This window comes from Pristiophorus japonicus, chromosome 6 (genome assembly GCF_044704955.1).
Source record: "Pristiophorus japonicus isolate sPriJap1 chromosome 6, sPriJap1.hap1, whole genome shotgun sequence".
Lineage (NCBI taxonomy): Eukaryota > Metazoa > Chordata > Chondrichthyes > Pristiophoridae > Pristiophorus > Pristiophorus japonicus.
The window spans coordinates 245,548,871-245,571,365 of NC_091982.1; the positions used below are offsets into that span (position 1 = coordinate 245,548,871).

The 22,495-nt window shown below is 47.5% G+C and overlaps 1 protein-coding gene across 1 annotated transcript in view; it reads left to right on the top strand.

The window, feature by feature from the left end:
- The first annotated feature begins 611 nt into the window (after positions 1-611).
- The window catches only part of LOC139265439 (nucleotidyltransferase MB21D2), a 63,743-nt gene continuing 41,859 nt past the window's right edge, over positions 612-22,495 (top strand). Inside the window, exon 1 of the mRNA XM_070882444.1 lies at positions 612-982. Within this exon, the coding sequence (XP_070738545.1) occupies positions 781-982 (202 nt within the window). The 5' untranslated portion in view covers positions 612-780. The remainder of the gene's footprint in view (positions 983-22,495) is intronic.

The following is a 22,495-nucleotide window of genomic DNA, read 5'->3' on the forward strand; positions in this document are numbered from 1 at the left end:
ACATCCGGTGGTCGTGTAAGGCTCTATATAAATATAGCCTCGCTTTCGAGAGACTGCCTTTGATGATGATATATAAATACAAATGTTGCTTTTTCATCTCTTCCTTTCTTGGCGCTGGAGTTGATCTGAGAAGAATGAACAAAAAAAAAATCTCTTCCTTTCTTTCTGAATTATATCTGGCGCCCATGGTCCAATCATTTCACATACTCTAACCCCACTTCACACTTGGTCCTGACTCTCTCCTTGTCCCAAACCCTTTTTTGTTAACTTTCAAGCAAAACGGCAACATTGCAAATCAGGGAACTTATAACTGATGGGTTGCAACTTGAGAACCACTTGTTGCAATTTCGCCCGCCAGACATTTAAAGAGAAAAAAAATTAAAATGATACACCGTTTGCAGAACCAAGCAAATATTGTTTTAATTGAAGGGAATTAAATGACAGGGTGTGAGATGGGAGGGACATGCTGGGTCTGCGGAGGCAGTGGTCGCTTTAAGAGTAGAGATCTTCGAGTGCAACACTGTAACACGCTTGTTGATTCGAGGTCAGTTTCAATTATCAGTTCCCACGTCGATTTCATTCATCAGACAGACCATGGTTGGGGATGGGATCTGTATAACCTGACTGGCTCCTCTTCATACTCTAGGATTCGCTGAGTGTTAAACCTGAAGACAACAAAGAGGGAGGGAGGACAGGCTGTGAAATCTCCCCAGTCTCTCTCCTTTTTTTTAATTCTCTCTCCTTTTCCCCCCTCCCCTTTTCCATAACATTTGCTGGAAGATGGCGGCTCCAAACGGAACGGGCATCAAGCCTTGCACCAGTGTGGCTAAAACACTGGTGGAACTAGACTTCAGGTCCGGGGCCAGGATCGAGGATTTGAACAAGCTGATCCAGGAATTCAGCAAGCAGGATCAGCGGGAATACGATGATCACCGGGCCCTGGAAATCCATACAGCCAAGGATTTTATTTTCTCCATGTTGGGTAAGTAGGCTTATTTTATCATCGGAGCTTTTATACCGAGTGCAAAACCCACTGATACCGACCAGAGCGAGAGAGTGCTGGCTTTAATACAAAAAAGGTGACTTTTTCTTTTTCCAAATTGCGATTTGTGTGTGTGAATAATTATTTTCCAGGATTTTTTCCCCCTCGGGAGCTTCACCAACCCATCTCGTTTGAGATTGGGAACCGAAGTGGTTTTATTTAAAAGGGCAATGCAGAGTTTGAGAGCTTAGTTATACCCCCCACCTCCCCACCAATCTGTACAGCTGTGAAGTTCAAACCACCAAGATGTTGGAAAATAATTTTAAATTTATTGTTAAGTTTAAAAAAATTTTTTTTTTTTCTCGAAAATAAAATTGTTTTAAAACTTTTTAAAAAATTGATGCAGGCGGATGTGTCCAAATGCTACAAGTGGCCCTTCTTTAGTCTGGGATTATCTGTAAAACCGGTTCACACCGGTGCCAGACTGACTGGAGGGCAATAATTGCCGTGCCTGTGATGCCCACATCCCATGAATTAATACCATTTTTTGACAAGTTACCAGCAACGTCCCTCTAATTTTTTTGTGGGAGGTACGCGGTCCCTTTAATGGGCCATGCGGCCCATTCAAATTTCCGCGAACGCGCCATTTTCCATTTATAAAGCCGGCAAGCGACCTAGGCGGGACCTCCAGAGTGCTGGGCGGCCACGCAACTTAACGGGAACATGAGTCACCAGTGAGCACCACTGATGTATCTGCTCAGAAACTCCCACTCTAAGGTGGACAACTGTCCCTCGTCCCTCCCAAGAGCCAGTTACACCGTGCACGGGTTCTACCTCTCAACTGCACTCTCTCAATCCTCGCTGCTCCATCCCCTACTTTTAACACTCTCTTTCCCTGGACCTCACACCCCTTAAGTCCTTGCCTTCCCTTCCACCTGCAATCTCCAGGTTTAAAAAAAAAACCCTGATCCTGGGATGGGGGGATTGTCCTATGAGGAGAGATTGAGCAGACTAGGCCTATATTCCCTAGAGTTTAGAAGAATGAGAGGTTATCTCATTGAAACATACACAATTCTTACAGGGCTTGACAGGGTAGATGCAGGGAGGATGTGACCCCTGGTTGGTGAGTCCAGAACCAGGGGTCACAGCTCAGAATAAGGGGTCGGCCATTTAGGACTGAGATGAAGAGAAACTTCTTCACTCGGAGGGTGGTGAATCTTTGGAATTCTCTGCCCCAGAGTGCTGTGGAGGCTCAGTCTTTGAGTATATTCAAGACAGAGATCGATAGATTTTTGGATATTAAGGAAATCAAGGGATATGGGGAAAGTGCAGGAAAGTGGAGTTGAGGTTGAAGATCAGTCATGATCTTATTGAATGGCAGAGCAGGCTCGAGGGTCCAAATGGCCTACTCCTGCTCTTAATTCTTATGTTCTTATGTTTTTATTATGTTCTAACTTTCTATCAATTAATTGTGACTTCTGAGTTCAGCCTCTGCGAAGTGGCTTGGGCTGCTTTCCAGGCCAAAATACCTTCGATAAAGACAAGTTTCTAACTCCCACCTTCTCTGCCCTTTTTTGGCAGTGACTTGCACCAGGGACATGGGCTGGTGCCTGTAATGATGTGTCTGGATTGCGTGTAAGAATTTAAGAGATGCTCCCTGAGCACCACTAAATACTGTGTCAGCGCTGTAATTGGGCAAACGGTTCCAGAGGCCAGTCAGTCTGCCAGCTGGAGTTTGCAAAGTCATTCTCAACCATGTAAAATCATAACTGTTCCTCACCTGTGGCCAAGTATTCATTTTAATCATGACCCTGAATATGCCTCGGATTATTTTTCATTGACACAACATAACTCGAGGCTGTGACTGTTTCTCCTTTGCTGTTGGTTATTGGGATATCGGGGAACCCTGGCGGCAACATTAACTCACTGGGCAATGGCTCGGTGGGTGAGTGCAACAGCTGGCGGTGTGGCACTGAGCCCTGTAGGGCAGTGGCTCCCAACTTCCATCCACAGTGTGCAATGGGTTACCTGATCCCAACAACAACCTGCATTTATATAGTGCCTTTAACATAGGAAAACATCCCAAGACACTTAAAGAAAGACATTTACATAGTATTTACAGCACAGGAACAAGCCATTCAGCCCAACTGCTCCGTACCAGTGTTTATGCTCCACACGAGGCTCCTCCCACCCTCTTCATCTCACCCAATCAGCATATCCTTCCATTCCTTTCTCCCTCCATGTGTTTATCTGGCTTCCCCTTAAAGACATCTAATGCTATTCACCTCAAACACTCCCTGTGGCAGCGAGTTACACATTCTCACCACTCTCTGGGTAAAGAAGTTTCTCCTGAATTCCCCATTGGATTTATTGGTGACTGTCTTATATTTATGGCCCCTAGTTTTGTGTAAAGATCGTCTCTACATCTACCCCATTAAATCCCTTACAAAAAAGCAAAATACTGCGGAGGCTGGAATCTGAAATAAAAACAGAAAATGCTGGGAATGTCAGCAGGTCAGGCAGCATCTGTGGAGTGAGAAACATGGTTAACGTTTCCGGTCAATGACCCTTCATCAGAACTATTAAATATTACACTATTAAATCCCTTCAGTTTTAAAGACCTCTATCAGATTATCTCTCTGGCTACTCCTTTTGGAGAAAAGAGTCCCAGCCTGTTCAGTGTTTCCTAACTTGCACTTATGTAGAGCTTTTCATAGCCTCAGGACATCACAAACGCTTTACAGTCGATTACGTACTTTTTGGAGTGCAGTCACTGTTATAATATGGGAAATGCGGCAGCAAATTTGCGCACAGCAAGCTCCCGCGAACAGTAATGTGATAATGAGCAGATAATCTGGTTTAGTGATGTTGATTGAGGGATAAATATTGGCCAGAACCCCCCTGCTCTTCTTTGGAATTGTGCCGTAGGATGTTTTATGCCCACCCGAGAGAGCAGATGGCCCTCGGTTTAATGTCTCATCCGAAAGACGGCACCTCCGACAGTGCAGCGCTCCCTCAGCACTGCACTAGGAGCGTCAGCCTGCATTTTGTGCTCAAGTCTCTGGAGTGGGGACTCCAAACTTCTGACTCCGTATGCGAGGGTGCTTCTCACTGAGCCACGGCTGACAGCAATAGATCAGCCTGGGTCTGAATAGGGTGCCAGGCTTATGGACTTCTTACTCCACTTAAGTAAGGGCTAACCTCCTCATAATGCCCAGCTAAAGCAGCACTGAGATGGTCACAGGGAAGTACATCAGAGTTGCGTGTGAGTGCATTTCCTACATTGCAACATTGGCTACACATCAAAAATATACTTCATTGGCTGGAAAGCACTTTGGGACATCCCAAGGTCCTGAAAGGTGCTACAGCAATGCAGGTTCTTTCTATTCTTTCTTTCACTAATTTGTCCTCTGGTCCAATTTGAAAGTAATATTCTGGGTTTACCTCCTTGCTGTATAACACTGGGGTACAGTACTAGTGGGTACAGGTCTGTCACTGTATAACACTGGGGTACAGTACTAGTGGGTACAGGTCTGTCACTGTATAACACTGGGGTACAGTACTGGTGGGTACAGGTCTATCACTGTAGAACACTGGGTTACAGTACTAGTGGGTACAGGTCTGTCACTGTATAACACTGGGGTACCATACTGGTGGGTACAGGTCTGTCACTGTATAACACTGGGGTACAGTACTAGTGGGTACAGGTCTGTCACTGTATAACACTGGGGTACAGTACTGGTGGGTACAGGTCTGTCACTATAACACTGGGGTACAATACTGGTGGGTACAGGTCTGTCACTGTATAACACTGGGGTACCATACTGGTGGGTACAGGTCTGTCACTGTATAACATTGAGGTACAGTACTGGTGGGTACAGTTCTGTCACTGTATAACACTGGGGTACAGTACTGGTGGGTACTGGTCTGTAACTGTATCACACTGGGGTACCGTACTGGTGGGTACAGGTTTGTCACTGTATAACACTGGGGTACAGTACTGGTGGGTACAGGTCTGTCACTGTATAACACTGGGGTACAGTACTGGTGGGTACAGGTCTGTCACTGTATAACACTGGGGTACAGTACTGGTGGGTACAGGTCTGTCACTGTATAACACTGGGGTACAGTACTGGTGAGTACAGGTCTGTCACTGTATAACACTGGGGTACAGTACTGGTGGGTACAGGTCTGTCACTGTATAACACTGGGGTACAGTACTGGTGAGTACAGGTCTGTCACTGTATAACACTGGGGTACAGTACTGGTGGATACAGGTCTGTCACTGTATAACACTGGGGTACAGTACTGGTGGGTACAGGTCTGTCACTAACACTCGCGTACATTGAGATCTATCAGCTAAATTCCAGTTTTCCCTATAATGTATCAATACCATTGCACTAAAATCCCAGTGATGGTTCGTGTATTGTCTCAAGTTTCATTCATCCAATCCTGATATTTTGAAATTATAAATGAATCTGGGGAACACTAATACTGTCTGTATCCAATGGATTATTCATGGTTATTACTCTGAATTATCCAGGGCCTGATTTCTGTTTCATTGCAATTAAATCACAAATAATTCACTTACAATTCACTGAAATGTTCTCGATTATCATATAGCAGCACTTTACTTATTCATTTTTGTCTTCTCTCTTTGATATCTTTGGGATTGCCCTTGAGCACATAGTCCCTGCATTGAGTGGCTCCCAGAGCTGGAAGCTCTCTTGCTCTCTGTGACCAGCCTGAAGGGAGATGTGAAAGTTCCTTGGGGTGGATATCTTGTCTGGGAAGGTTCCTGGATTTCTCTCTCTGCCTCCTCTCTCACATCACGGGGTCTGACGGAAACTCACTGTGCAAGCGATCACTGACCAAATCCACATCCCAGCAGTTTCCTGTTATAAATATTGCATGGCTCTCTCTCTCTTTCGCAAGTCATCCTGAGGTCCTGAATGGCTCTATATAAATACCTCTCTGGCTCCGTCTGTCCCCTTCCCTCACGGGGGCACCGTACGGGTGGGCACAGCCACGATGCTCACAAGTGGTCAGTTGGCATTTGCTTGTAAGTTTTCAGGGTAGATTAGCCGGTGTATTAAAGGGCTCATAGGCCTGAGGCTGCACCTTCAGGCGAGGTGGCAACCAGAGCTACAGATTTGCTCTCCCGGTGTGGAGTGTTCTGGGCCAGGTGAGCATGTCAGGAATGCGGGTGCAGAGCTTCAGGATTTTCCATCTGCACAAATTCGTAAAGCATACCCCAATGCACTCAGTTGGGAACTTATTCCGGTGGGAGGCAAGACCATAATTGTGACAGATGTTAGTGGTAGCGAGGAAAGAACATAATTCTGACAGATGTTGGAGGTAAGAACATAATTCTGACAGATGTTGGAGGGGGTGGAAGGAACATAATTCTGACAGATGTTGGAGGCAAGACCATAATTCTGACAGATGTTGTGGTGGCGAGGATAGAACATAATTCTGACAGATGTTGGAGGCAAGACCATAATTCTGACATATGTTGGAGGTGGTTGGGAGGAACATAATTCTAACAGATGTTAAGTGGATGCTTCATTGAATCCTTATAATGAAGGAAAAATGGGCAGACCACACACAATTTAAATCCGAGAAATAAAGATGTAAAAATGGTGAAAATGATCCTGGCGTTGATCAGGATTTGACAGGCTAAGTCATGCCTAACTTCCTCGCTTGGAATTGTCCCAGTGAAGGCTACCATTCGGAAATAGACTACCTTTCTCTGCCTTGGGTGCTGTGCCAGCACCCTGGATATTTATCACGGGTTCTTAATGTCTTGCTGAGCTGACCCAGCAACTTGGATATTGGTGCAGCTGAGTTATTTTATTTTTATTCCCCTTACTCCACATTCATCTGCTAAAGTCTTTGCCCCATCTTGCTGCTCTTCTGCAGGAAAATGTAACTCCCTGCTGCAGAATATCCAGTCACCTTCAGGATTTTAACAGCTTGCATTTATATAGCACCTTTTGACATACATTTCTTTCAAATTAAAAGAAAAAGTCACGTCATATTCTGGAAGGCGGGCGGGGGAAGAGAAAAGAGGGTTGCCTTATGAAGAAAGGTTGAGCAGGTTGGGCCTATACACATTGGAGTTTAGAAGAATGAGAGGTGATCTTATTGAAACCTATAAGATATTGAGGGGGCCCGACAGGGTGGATGCAGAGAGGATATTTCCACTCATAGGGGAATCTAGAACTGGGGACATAGTTTTATAACAAGGGGCCGTCCATTTAAAACTGAGATGAGGAGGAATTTCTTCTCTCAGAGGGTTGCAAATCTGTGGAATTCTCAGCCCCAGAGAGCTGTGAAGGCTGGGTCATTGAATATATTTAAGGCGGAGATCGACAGATTTTTGAGCCATAAGGGAGTAAAGGCTTATGGGGAGCGCGCAGGGAATTGGAGCTGAGCTCAAGATCAGATCAGCCATGATCTTATTAAATGGCGGAGCAGGCTCGAGGGGCTAAATGGCCGACTCCTGCTCCTATTTCTTGCGTTATTGTAAAACATATAAAGGGAATGGGTGTGGATCTGTTGGAGAGGTTTTCAAGTGGGTTGATGCACAGCTCGATCCAAAGGGTCGGGTTTGAGGTTTTTGGAGATGGCGAAGACGGGAGGCGTACCGATTTGAGGGAGGGAGTCCAGAGAGTGGGTACAGCGTGTTTGAAAGCTGTAGGAGGTGGGGTACACAGTGGACCAGACATGAGGATGATAGTCCAGGGGTACAAGCCCTTCAGCAGCAGCCTTTTTACTGTTACTTCAAGCGATTTGGGTCAGAAACTCTGGGATTCTGACAGATTGATTTACTTTGCGTTGCACAGTGATAGGTCACTGAGTGTTACTGAGACAATTTGTGGCACCAAGGCGGGTGAATGGAGTTGAAATACAGGTCAGTCACGATCCGATTGCAGGTCGGAACAGGCTCGAGGGGCTGAATGCCCTCCATCTGATCTGTGTTCCTGTACAACATCATTGACCCAATGCTGCGAATCGTCTTTTCCCGTCTGTTTTATTTAATGACCCATCAGAGCCTTCAGCCCCAGCTCTTTATAGAGCTATAGGCTTACACTCAGCACTGCACTGGGAGTGTAAGCCTTTAGTTTTTTGTGCTCAATTCTGTGGAGTCTGATTTGAACCCACAACCTTCTAACTCAGATGCGAGGGTGCTACCCACTGAGCCACAGCTGACACTGATAAGGATAAGGGTATCAGGGGATATGGAGCTAAGGTGGCTTAATGGAATTGAGGTACAGATCAGCCGTGATCTAATTGAATGGCGTAGAATAAGGCCCAAAGGACTGTGGGACACCCTGAGGTCATGAAAGGTGCTGTAGAAATGCAAGTTCTTTCCGTTAGTTTGCCTTCTACCAACCTGGTAAATCGGCTGCCATGCTCCACCTCACAGTCGATAAGCTTCCCGCTGGAGTGGAACTAAACTACAGAACCAGTGGGAAGCTGATCAACCTTCGCCATCTCCAGGCTAGGTCCAAGACCACCCCAACCTCTGTCATCGAGCTACAGTATGCGGACGTCGAGGCTGAACTCCAAGACATAGTCGATGTATTTACTGGAGCATACGAAAGCATGGACCTTATGCTAAACATCCATAAGACAAAGGTCCTTCACCGGCCTGTCCTCGCCACACAGCATTGCCCCGTCCCCCCCACAGTCATCAAGATCCACGGTGCGGCCCTCGACAACGTGGACCATTTCCCATATCTCGGCAGCCTCTTATCAACAAAAGCAGACATTGATGAGGAGATTCAACGCAGCCTCCAGTGCGCCAGCGCAGCCTTCGGCCGCCTGAGGAAAAGAGTGTTCGAAGACCAGGCCCTCAAATCTACCACCAAGCTCATGGTCAACAGGGCTGTAGTAATACCCGCCCTCCTATGTGGCTCAAAGACATGGACCATGTACAGTAGACACCTCAAGTCGCTGAAGAAATACCACCAACCATGCCTCCGCACAATCCTACAAATCTCCTGGGAGGACAGACGCACCAACATTAGCGTCCTCAACCAGGCCAATATCCCCAGCATTGAAGCAATGACCACACTTGATCAGCTCCGCTGGGCAGCCCACATCGTTCGCATGCCAGCCACGAGACTCCCAAAGCAAGCGCTCTACTCAGAACTCCTTCATGGCAAACGAGCCAAAGGTGGACAGAGGAAACATTTCAAGGACACCCTCAAAGCCTCCCTGATAAAGTGCAACATCCCCACCGACACCTGGGAGTCCCTGGCCAAAGACCGCCCTAAGTGGAGGAAGTGCATCCGGGAGGGCGCTGAGCACCTCGAGTCTCGTCGCTGAGTGCATGCAGAAAACAAATGCAGGCAGCGGAAAGAGCGTGCGGCAAACCTGTCCCACCCTCCCTTACCCTCAATGGCTATCTGTCCCACCAGTGACAAGGACTGTGGCTCTCGTATTGGACTGTTCAACCATCTAAGGACTCATTCTAAGAGTGGAAGCAAGTTGTCCTTGATTGTGAGGGACTGCCTGTGATGAAATCGCAACATAGGATTGCTGGGTGAATCAAGATCCAGGCCCATCCAGTTCGCCTTCTACCATCCTGGTAGTCGCCATGTACAACGATAATGGAGTTGTTGACCAATCACAGCGATCGATCTCTATCATTGAGTCTATAACAGACCCAGACATGAATTGAGGAGAGGGGGGAGAGCTTGGGGAACCACAGGTCCAAAGTCACATGTTTCCCCCCCCCCCCCCCCCCCACCCTGAGCTAGTAGCACTCACCACATGTCATGGCTCAAATTACTCACATACTCCATCCCAAAGTGTGATCTTCTGAAAGAAATCTATCTCATTTGCATTTCAATGAATCCATTCTCACTGCTCCCACCTTCTCTCTAGGGAGCTTGTTCCATAGATTTAGAGAATGAAGGGAAAAGTTGGGGTGGGGGGCGGCAGAGGAGGCTTGAAGAAATTGATCTTTTATCTTTTCCACCCCCATTCGCTCCCAAATTATTACTGAAAGAGATTCTGCTGTGACATGCCCTTGTGACACTTTATATAAAACTGAAGATTGTGTTACGTCACCAGTTTCTGAAGTCTTGTCATAGTCTATATGTTTGGGTACTGCTGGTGACCCCTATCATTACCAAGTCCCGCTCACCCTTCACCCCCCTGTGCTCGCTGACCTGCATTGGCACCCGGTTAAGCAACGCCTCGATTTCAAAATTCCCATCCTTGTTTACAAATCCCTCTTTGGCCTCTCTGTAAGCTCCTCCAGCCTCACTACATCCCAAGATGTCTGCGCTCCTCTAATTGTGCTCTCCTGAGCATCCCCGATTATAATCGCTCAACCATTGGTGGCCGTGCCATTGGTGGCCTGGGCCCCAAGCTCTGGAACTCCCTGCCTAAACCGCTCCGCCACTCTACCTCCCTCTCCTCCTTTTAAGACACTGCTTAAAACCAACCTCTTTGACCAAGCTTTTGGTCACATGCCCTCATTTCTCCATATATGGCTCTGTGTCAGATTTTCTTTTATAACACTCCTGCAAAGCAACTTGGGACGTTTTATTATTTTAAAAGCGCTATATAAATGCAAGTTGATGACAGCGTCTGACCCATGAGAGCGTCATCGTGCCTCTTGCATCGGAAAAGTCCTTCAGTTGCGGGGGGGGGGGAGGGGAAGATTGTGTGCAGGTGTGTGAGTATGTGGGTAAGGATGCCTGATTCCCTCCCCTAATCATCATAGGCAGCCCCTCAGAATCGAGGAAGACTTGCTTCCACTCCCAAAGTGAGTTCTTTGGTGGCTGAACAGTCCAATACGAGAGCCACAGACCCTGTCACAGGTGGGACAGACATTCATCGAGGGAAGCAGTGGGTGGGGCCGGTTTGCCGCGTGTTCCTTCCGCTGTCTGCGCCTGACCTCTTCACGCTCTTTGCATTGAGACTCGAAGAACTCAGCGCCCTCCCGGATGCACTTTCTCCACCTCGGGCGGTCTTCGGCCAGGGTCTCCCAGGTGTCAGTGGTGATGTCGCACTTTACCAGGGAGGCTTTGAGGATGTCCTTGTAACGCTTCCGCTGCCCACCTTTGGCTCGTTTACCATGAAGGAGCTCCGCATAAAGCATTTGCTTTGGGAGTCTCGTGTCTGGCATGCGAACTATGTGGCCTGCCCAGCGAAGCTGATCGAGTGTGGTCAGTGCTTCAATACTGGGGATGTTAGCCTGTTCGAGGACACTGATGTTGGTGCGCCTGTCCTCCCAGGGGATTTGCAGGTTCATGCGGAGACATTGTTGGTGACATATCTCCAGCCACTTGAGGTGCCTTCTATACATCGTCCATGCCTCAGATCCATACAGGAGGGCGGGTATTACTACAGTCCTGTAGACCATGAGCTTGGTGGTAGATTTGAGGGCCTGGTCTTCAAACACTTTTTCCTCAGACGGCCGAAGGCTGCACGAGCGCACTGGAGGTGATGCTGAATCTCCGCATCAATGTCTGCCTTTGTTGATAAAGGGCTCCTGAGATATGGGAAATGGTCCACGTTGTCGAGGGCCGCGCCTTGAATCTTGATGACTGGGGGACAGTGCTGTGCGGCAAGGACAGGCTGGTAGAGGACCTTTGTCTTACGGATGTTAAGCGTAAGGCCCATCCTTTCATATGCCTCAGTGAATACATTGACTTTATCCTGGAGTTCAGCCTCAGAATGTGCGCAGACACAGGCATTGTCCGTATACTGCAGCTCAACGACAGAGGAGATTAGTGAACCAGCGGGGTTTTTATGACAATCCGACAGCTTTATGGTCACTTTTACTGACGCCAGCTTTGTATTTCTAGTTGTCGGCCGTGGCTCAGTGGGTAGGACTCTTGCCTTTGAGTCAGAAGTTTGTGGGTTCAGGTCCCACTCCAGGGACTTGAGCACATAAATCTAGGCTGACCCTCGCAGTGCAGTGCTGAGGGAGTGCTGCACTGCACTGTTGGAGGGGTCGTCTTTTGGACGAATCGTTAAACCAAGGCCCCGTCTGCTCTCTCGGATGGATGTAAAAGATCCTACGCCACAACTTGGAAGAGCAGGGGAGTTATCCCCGGTGTCCTGGGGCCAATATTTAACCCTCAATCAACATCACTGAAAACAGATGAACTGGTCATTTATTTCATTGCTGCTTGCTGTGCGCAAATTGGCTGCTGTGTTTCCTACATTAGAACAGCGACTACACTTCAAAAGTATTTTGTTGGCTATAAAGCGCTTTGGGACATCCTGAGGTTGTGAAAGATGCGATAGAAATACAAGTTCTTTTTTTAACTGCATTCAAACTCAGTTTCTCTGGGTGACTCGTCCAGTAATATACCATTAACTGCTTGCATGCGTAGCAACAGTGAATTCAACAGTAATTGATTGTATGCGAAGCATCTTGGGGCTGCCCTGCGAGATGTGGATCGGGAGCCAGATACACACAAGTCCTTGTTGATAATCTCTGGTCTAAGATGCTGATTGTTTTGCTCATTGATGCAGGAATGTCAGGGCTGGCGATGTGAAAGGGGATTAGATCGGATCGAGGGCACGTTGCTGGTGCTCACAATAGCGTAATGAAGTCGACCATCCAACCATTGTCGGGGGCTGATTATTGGGAATGTGGGAGGGGGTGGGGCGATTTCACCAGCTCTGCTGCTCAAATGTGTGACCTTCGTTTTTCACCCTCTCCCATTTCTTCCACCCGATGGATTTATTTCTTGCTCGATGCTGATCCATGGGCAGTTCCCATGCTCACCAATTCACTGGTGCAAAATTTAAGAAAGAAAGACTTGCATTTATAAACATAGTCTATCAGGACTCCGTGAAGAGCCTCGCTGTCAATGAAGGGCATTTTGAAGTGTAGTCGCTGTCATAATGTTGTGTAATGAGCTCGCTCAGCACAAATTTTAATTCATCACCTCAAATTGTTCCATGCCACTGACGGACCTGTACCCCCCCACTGCTGTACCCCAGTGTTATACAGTGACGGACCTGTACCCACCAGTACTGTACCCCAGTGTTATACAGTGACAGACCTGTACCCACCAGTACTGTACCCCAGTGTTATACAGTGACGAACCTGTACCCACCAGTACTGTACCCCAGTGTTATACAGTGACAGACCTGTACTCACCAGTACTGTACCCCAGTGTTATACAGTGACAGACCTGTACCCACCAGTACTGTACCCCAGTGTTATACAGTGACAGACCTGTACCCACCAGTACTGTACCCCAGTGTTATACAGTGACAGACCTGTACCCACCAGTACTGTACCCCAGTGTTATACAGTGACAGACCTGTACCCCCACTGCTGTACCCCAGTGTTATACAGTGACAGACCTGTACCCCCACTGCTGTACCCCAGTGTTATACAGTGACAGACCTGTACCCACCAGTACTGTGCCCCAGTGTTATACAGTGACAGACCTGTACCCACCAGTACTGTACACGTGTTATACAGTGACATACCTGTACCCACAGTACTGTACCCCAGTGTTATACAGTGACAGACCTGTACCCACCAGTATTGTACCCCAGTGTTATACAGTGACAGACCTGTACCCACCAGTACTGTGCCCCAGTGTTATACAGTGACAGACCTGTACCCACCAGTACTGTACACGTGTTATACAGTGACATACCTGTACCCACAGTACTGTACCCCAGTGTTATACAGTGACAGACCTGTACCCACCAGTATTGTACCCCAGTGTTATACAGTGACAGACCTGTACCCACCAGTACTGTACCCCAGTGTTATACAGTGACAGACCTGTACCCACCAAAACTGTACCCCAGTGTTATACAGTGACAGACCTGTACCCACCAGTACTGTGCCCCAGTGTTATACAGTGACAGACCTGTACCCACCAGCACTATACACATGTTATACTGTGACAGACCTGTACCCACCAGTACTGTGCCCCAGTGTTATACAGTGACAGACCTGTACCCACCAGTACTGTACACGTGTTATACAGTGACAGACTTGTACCCACCAGTACTGTACACGTGTTATACTGTGACAGACCTGTACCCACCAGTACTGTACCCCAGTGTTATACAGTGACAGACCTGTACCCACCAGTACTGTATCCCAATGTTATACAGTGACAGACCTGTACCCACCAGTACTGTACCCCAGTGTTATACAATGACAGACATGTACCCACCAGTACTGTACCCCAATGTTATACAGTGACAGACCTGTACCCACCAGTACGGTACTCCAGTGTTATACTGTGACAGACCTGTACCCACCAGTACTATGCCCCAGTGTTATACAGTGACAGACCTGTACATCAGTACTGTACCCCAGTGTTATACAGTGACAGACCCCTGAACCCCAGTATTATACAGTAACGGACATGTATCCACCAGTACTGTACCCCAGTGTTATACAGTGACAGAACTGTACCCACCAGTACTGTATCCCAGTGTTCTACAGTGACAGACCTGTACCCACTAGTACTGTACCCCAGTGTTATACAGTGACAGACCTGTACCCACCAGTACTGTACCCCAGTGTTCTACGGTGACAGACCTGTACCCACCAGTACTGTACCCCAGTGTTATACAGTGATAGACCTGTACCCACCAGTACTGTACCCCAGTGTTATACAGTGACAGACCTGTACCCACCAGTACTGTACCCCAGTGTTATACAGTGACAGACCTGTACCCACCAGTACTGAACCCCAGTGTTATACAGTGATAGACCTGTACCCACCAGTACTGTACCCCAGTGTTATACAGTGACAGACCTGTACCTACCAGTACTGTACCCCAGTGTTATACAGTGACAGACCTGTACCCACTAGTACTGTACCCCAGTGTTATACAGTGACAGACCTGTACCCACCAGTACTGTACCCCAGTGTTCTACGGTGACAGACCTGTACCCACCAGTACTGTACCCCAGTGTTATACAGTGACAGACCTGTACCCACCAGTACTGTACCCCAGTGTTATACTGCTCGCAATGCTCTCTCCAGTTCAGAAGGACAGACTCGATAGCTGTGTTGCTGGGTGTTTCTCACAATTCAATAGGACACCATCTGAAAACCTCATGCGCGCACCATTGCATTCTGTGGAGTGGGAGCTCGGTGTCGCTCGCTGCTGGTTTCTAAGCACTATCGGGTGTGAAATAAGAACAGGAAATGCTGGAAATTCTCAGCAGGTCAGACAGCATCTGTGGAGGGAGAAATTGAGTTAACGTTTCAGGTCGATGACCTTTCAACGACATCAACTTGCATTTATATAGCGTCTTTAACGCAGTAAAACATTCCAAGGCATTTCGCAGGAGTGAGCGTTTCAGCAAGGGCAGAGCCAGGAGAGTGTTGGGGGTGGGAATCAGGGAGTTCAGGGTGAAGCGTCAATAGGGAAAGTGTGAGATAGGGTGAAGGGCAGGAGCGATTAAATGACACTAGGGGGTGCTATTGGGGCAAACAAGGAATCAGTGGCCGAGTCCAGAGGAGCTGTAAATGGTTACAGCAGAACCATTACCAGCCCCTGCTGTACCAGAATTTGGGGAGCGGAGTTTCGGGTTTAATGCAATGTCGGGAGCGCGGTTGACATAGTTTGGAAGCCTCCAGTTCTGCATGTGTGATTCATGATGTCAATATTTCTGGACTGTTGTTGTGGCGAAGTTATTGAAAACTATAATTAAGGACAGTGACTGAGCACTTGGAGACATTTGAGCTGATTAGAGAGCCGACATGGATTGGTAACGAGTAGGTCCTGTCTAATGAGTCGATTTGAATTTTTTGAAGAAGTATCTAAAGTAGTCGACAGGGGAATGTCGATGGATGTAGTTTATATGGACTTCCAGAAGGCAAAAGATAAGGTTCCACATAAGAGATTGTGGGCTAAAGTTAAAGTTTGTGTAATTGAAGGAAAATTATTGACCTGGTTCGGAGATTGGTTAGGCAGTAGAAGGTTAAGGGGTGATTTGATTGATGTTTTTAGGATTTTGAAAGAAATTGATAGGGTAGATAGTGAGAACCACCTTCTGCCAGTGGGGTCGGGGAGTGGAGGGGTGGCGGTTAGTTTAGGACAAGGGGATGCAACCTTAAAATCAGAGACCAGTCATTCAGGAGATAAATTTAAGAAAAGACTTGCATTTATATAGCGCCTTTCATGACCACTGGATGTCTCAAAGTGCTTTACAGTAAATGGAGTACTTTTTAGAGTGTAGTCACTGTTGCAATGTGGGAAACGCAGCAGCCAATTTGCACACAGCAAGTTCCCACAAACAGCAATGTGATAATGAGCAGATCATCTCTTTTTTTTTGTTGTGTTGATTTGAGGGATAAATATTGGCCCCAGGACACCGGCGATAATTCCGCTGCTTTTCTTCGAAATAATGGCCATGGGATCTTTTACGCCCACCTGAGAGAGCAGACGGGGCCTCGGTTTAACGACTCCTCCGAAAGACAGCCCCTCTGACAGTGCAGTGCTCCCTCAGTATAGCTCCTCCGACAGTGCAGTGCTCTCTCAGTACTGCCTCTCCGACAGTGCAGCGCTCCCTCAGTACTGCCCCTCCGACATTGCAGCGCTCCTTCAGCACTGCAGCACTCCCTCAGTACTGCCCCTCCGCCAGTGCAGCACTCTCTCAGTACTGCCCCTCCGACAGTGCAGCGCTCCCTCAGTACTGCCCCTCCGACAGTGCAGCGCTCCCTCAGTACTGCCCCTCCGACAGTGCAGCGCTCCCTCAGCACCGCACTGGAGTATCAGCCTAGATTTTTTGTGCTCGAGTCCCTGGAGTGTGACTTGAACCCACAATCTTCTGACTCCGAGGAGAGTGTGTTACCCACTGAGCCACAGCTGACAGTTAGGAAACACTTCTTCATGCAAAGGGTGGGAGAAGCGTGGAACTCTCTCCCACAAAAAGCAGCAGGTGCTGGAGCTCAATTAATAATTTTAAATCTGAGATCGATAGATTTTTGCTAGCCGAGGTATAAAAGGCATAATTTGGTGCATGGGCTGTGCGGCCGATTCAGATGTTTACATGCGCGGTTTAACTTGTGTAAACGCTGGTGAGTGTCCTGCGCGGGTTCTCCAGAGCGCTGCACGGCCGCGCAGTTTAACGGGATCGTTGGAGCCGAAGAGTGGATGGAGTTGGAATACAGGTCAGCCGTGATCTCATCGAATGGCGGAACAGGCTCCTAAATCCAGTCTAATCCCAGTCTTCCATCTGTAGTAATCCATCTAGTTGTCCGCTGGTGACGGCTCTAGCTGTTGTTGGCGAGAGGAACACACTGACTCCAGTTCCGGCCGGTTGTTGTTTTGAAAGGGCGTAATTGTCCTGATGAAGAAGCTGGTGTTTTAGTTCGTACATTTCAATAAAAGCCACGTAATGGCATGGCAAACAGGGAAAGCAACTTGTAGAGATTGCACAGGGCCCCACTGCTCGCCTGACACACACACAACTTCTATAGGCACCCGGGGCCCGTTTCACTCTCGCACAAACACCCCCTCCAGGCCCATGTAACACACGTGCCTGCGCACACACCCTTCATACCAGTTATATGTACACTTGTATCGATTTAACTTGCACACGCACAGATGTGCACACGAATTAACACACGCACACATGCACACTGATTAACACGCGCACATGTGCACACGGATTAACGTGCACACACATTAGCGCACAAATGGACATGGATTAACATGTACACACGCACACAGGTGCACACGCATTAATGTGCATACACGGATTAACAGCCCGTGTAAACAGATATTTATGTATACCACACATTGTGCCTGTCAATGAATACACAGGCAAATAGCTCTCATTTAGCACACACAGTTGTCACATTTGTAGAGCTGTTAGGAGTGAGATTGATGTTTGCGAAGAGTGAGACAGTCTGTAAACTCAGTTAAACACGCGGAGCTGTGTTTGTTTTGAAAAGTGTCGGCCGTCTTAAGTTGTGTCCCCAAACAGGCTAAAAGAGCGACGGCGTTTGACAGCTCTACGCAGGGTCAAACCCACGACAGGGAGGTAATGGCAGAGTCTGCAGTCTGGATCACAAACACTCAGAGCTGTGACTTGTTAATACTGTGGATGCATTTGCAGCATTCCTCAGGGAAGGTCAGTGAGTCATGTGAGCCACTCTAAGACCTGTACAAAGGCTTCATTTGCAGGTTGTCTCTCAGTGAAAGGGTGGCCATTTGGTTATGAGGTATTGGCATTTCAGGAATCTGACCTCAGGCGAGGGGGAGGGGGGAATGTTAGTGACGGCTGGGCTCTTCTGCTCAGTCTGTGGACTTTGCTGAGATCTGTAACCTAGGGGATAAAAGGCGATTAATTCCTTTTGCTTGTCAATAGGGTGGCTTTAGAAAGGCTTTATTAAGACAAACCGGTGAGTGCATAATAGTGGTTGTCTGAGATCAAAAGAATTAATTTTGTGAGGCTGGAAGAATTATTTACTGATGTAAATGTTAATTTGAGCAGCGAGCGACTTGCCTTAATTTGCACCGACAATCATAACAATCATGAGCAATCATAGACATTTACAGCACGGAAGGAGGCTATTCAGCCCATCGTGTCCATGTCAGCCAACAAAGAGCTATCCAGCCTATTAAGTCAGTTTTTTTTTCAGCCAAATGGGGCGTAACCAGCCATTTAGGGAAGTTTGGTCAGCTGAGAGTTACTCCAGTCTGATTAGGTCAGCGTATGTGGCCTCTCCAGAAAATCCTTCCCTAGAGTTAAGGAAATTGGCACACACAGTGACCGAATTGAAAAACACATAGCAGCAATCGTAACTAACTGAGTTACACTGGTGCAAATTGATTGGGGAAACTGGTTTTTCAACTTAGGTCAAAAAGAGCAGCCTGCTCCAAAAATTGCAGCCTGTCGCACATCACTTGGGACAATTGAGCCCCATATCTGCAACTAATTAACTGGGCAGTCAATTTCCCAAAGTATTGGAATAAAGCTGCAGATTCGACTGTCTTCACCACTGTCATCTCAATTCGGAATCAATAAGGTATGGTGAACATTCACCATATTGTATTGATTAAATGGAAAATAAATTGTGGGCAATGGTGTAAGTGTTAATTATATGATAAATATTGAAATATCCAATACATAGAAACATAGAAAATAGGTGAAGGAGTAGGCCATTTGGCCCTTTGAGCCTGCACCACCATTGAATATGATCATGGCTGATCATGCAACTTCAGTATCCCATTCCTGCTTTCTCTCCATACCCCTTGATCCCCTTAGCCGCAAGGGCCACATCTAACTCCCTTTTGAATATACCTAACGAACTGGCCTCAACAACTGTGGTAGAGAATTCCACAGGTTCACAATTCTCTGAGTGAAGAAATTTCTCCTCATCTCGGTCCTAAATGGCTTACCCCTTATCCTTAGACTGTGACCCCTGGTTCTGGACTTCCCCAACATCGGGAACATTCTTCCTGCATCTAACCTGTCCAATCCCGTCAGAATTTTATATGTTTCTATGAGATCCCCTCTCATCCTTCTAAACTCCAGTGAATATAAGCCTAGTCGATCCAGTCCAGACTGTGCGATCATCTATCTGGGCAGGATGGTTCACTTTGTAGCTTTCACAAACTTATAAAAATAAATAGTTTACTGCTAACATGAATGTGTTTAACATGGTGGCCCACCCCGACCCTGTGTGAGAACACCACCGCAGGTCGGGGCTATAAATAGAGCTGGAGCGCCGGGCCCTGGAACACCGTGGGTGAAGGCGCGGTGAATGAGGGTACAGGGCCAAGAAGAGCTGAGGGCCCAGGGGCAGCACGGACCAGCCCACACTGTGATGTGTGTGCGCACTAGGTCCGTGCAGCAGAGCAGGTCTCCAGTCACCCTGGTTCATCCTTGCCACTGGATAAAGGCCTAGCTCTGTCAAGCCCGTGTGGTGGCTAATGTGCAACGGTCACCACACGTTAAAAAAATTCACACACAGGCATCTTCCACCCTTCAATTAGAGTTCAGGACTGGAATATCGGGTCTTTCATTGAAACATCTGTGAACTCTCATGGAATCAAGTCATCCTCGTTCGAGGGACCGCCTATGATGATCCAGCCTAATCCCACTTTCCAGCTCTTGGTCTGTAGCCCTGTAGGTTACGGCATTTCAAGTGCACATCCAAGTATTTTTAAATGTGGTGAGGGTTTCTGCCTCTACCATCCTTTCAGGCAGTGAGTTCCAGTGGTTGTTGACCCCTCTGCTAAGGGAAATAGGTCCTTTCTATCCACGCTATCTGGGCTCCTCATAATTTATTACACCTCAATTAAGTTTCCCCTCAGCCTCCTCTGTTCCAAAGAAAACAAACCCAGCCTATCCAATGTTTCCTCATAGCTAAAATTCTCCAGTCCTGGCAACATCCTCGTAAATCTCCTCTGCACCCTCTCTAGTGCAGTGTTCCCGCTAAGTTTTTTTTTGGGGTGCGCAGTCCCTTTAACGGATTCACGCATGCACAAAACTTAAGGTGGGGTGAAGCCGGCTCCGGGGCTGTGCGGGGCCCCTGGAGCGCTGTGCAGCTTGGAGGGAACGTGGGTCCTGAGGCCAGTTCCACCGGGACACCGATCGGGACAAGAAACCAGGTGCTTTTGGATTGGTTCTGTGCTGTTCCGGTTACTGCTCACACCACATGTACCAAGTACACGCACCAAGTACACACACCCCATTCACTAAAGCCAAGCTCCAGGAAGCAGGGTGGCCATCTCTGGTTGGCATGTTTCTGGAGGATTACAGCTATCAGAAAAGACTGAACGTTGGCTGGGGTTTTTTTTACTTCAGAAAGGAAAAGTCTTAGAAGAAACCTAATCGAGGTCTTTAAAATTATGAATGGGGTGGACAGGGTAGCTCTGGAGAGAATGTTTCCACTTGTACAAGAATCCAAAACTAAGGGCCATAAAGACAAGATAGTCACTAATAAATGCAATAGGGAAATAAGTTGACATTTCTTTACCCAGAGAGGGGTGAAAATGTGGAACTCGCTGCGAATAGCTTTGATGCTTTCAATCGGAAACTAGACGAGTACGTGAGAGAAAAGGGAATAGAGATGAGGCTGATGGAATGGGAGGAGACTGGTGCGGAGTATAAACACCAGCACAGGCTAGTGGAGCCGAATGGCCTGTTTCTCTGTAGTTCCATCACATGACCTCCTGCCTCCAATTTGCCCGTCATTGGCCGCCCAACATGTCCATCCCCACAGAGCCCCGTCTTTCCCACGGCCAATCGGAAAGCAAATGGGCTCCTGTTGCCCGATTTGATGATTCTGGACTATCAGTAAACCGGTCTGTTTTCCTCAAGTCCAACATTTTTTTATAACTAATAAACAAAAGTGTCCAAAGAAAAATTAAAACACTTTTGTTTTTTAATTGCCCCAGTGATTTTTCTCCCGGATTTTTGCTGGAGATGAATCTTTAATTCTGGAGACTCCAGGGCAGCTTTCTCTTGCTGGAGACTTGGTCGTTCAACTGGCCTGTTCCTCCCTCGCTGCAAACGGACTGCACCCGGTCATCCATCTCATTTCCTCTCTTGTGGGACCTTGCTGTGCGCGCATTGGCTGCTGCGTTCACCTACATCAGCGTCGTCCAATAGAAATCTGACTGGCCGCAGATGTTGCTATGGTGACCCCGTTTTAGGACCAAATGCTAATTTTATTAGATTTGGGCCTTCCCCCACAATGCAAGTGAATGTACTTCACACGTGCATATCTCTTGAACAAACCTCTACCATCATTCAGTAACCAAACAACAACTGCGTTTATATAGTGCCTTTAACGTAGTAAAACGTCCCAAGGTGCTTTGCAGGAGAGATTATCAAACAACATTTGGCACCGAGCCACGTAAGGTGATATTAGGACAGGTGACCAAAAGCTTTGTCAAAGAGGTAGGTTTTAAGGAGTGTCTTAAAGGATGAGAGAGAGGCGGAGAGGTTTAGGGAGGGAGTTCAACAGCTTAGGGTCCAGGCAAATGAAGTCACAGCCGCCAATGGTGGAACAATGCTAAACACCATTGGAATATCTGGCGCTGCCTTTAGGAAGTTAGCACAGGGTCCCAGGGAATATTTCAGGAGGTTTCCAAGAGGTTGTCAGTATTGGTGGTAGGATGGGTCTCTGGATGTGTGGCGATGTTTGCATTAGGAGGTGGGGGGTGGGGGGGGCCAAAAGATTGAAAGCTACCAGTGTAGAACAACATGAATTGATTTATACAACTTCTCGAATGAAGCACAAGGTCATCATCATCATAGGCAGTCCCTCGAAATCGAGGAAGACTTGCTTCCACTCTAAAAGTAAAACTTCTCTAATGAAGCAGAAGGTGTCTCAATGATGAGACCTTGGCAACACCACCAGGAGATCAAGTGTAATTGGGGAGGGACTGACATTGAGGCCGAAGAGGTTGGTTTTAACGGAAGGCAGAGAAGGTTAGGAACAGAAAGAAAGAACTTACATTTATATAGCGCCTTTCGCAACCTCAGGACGTCCCAAAACACTTTACAGCCAATGAAATACTTTT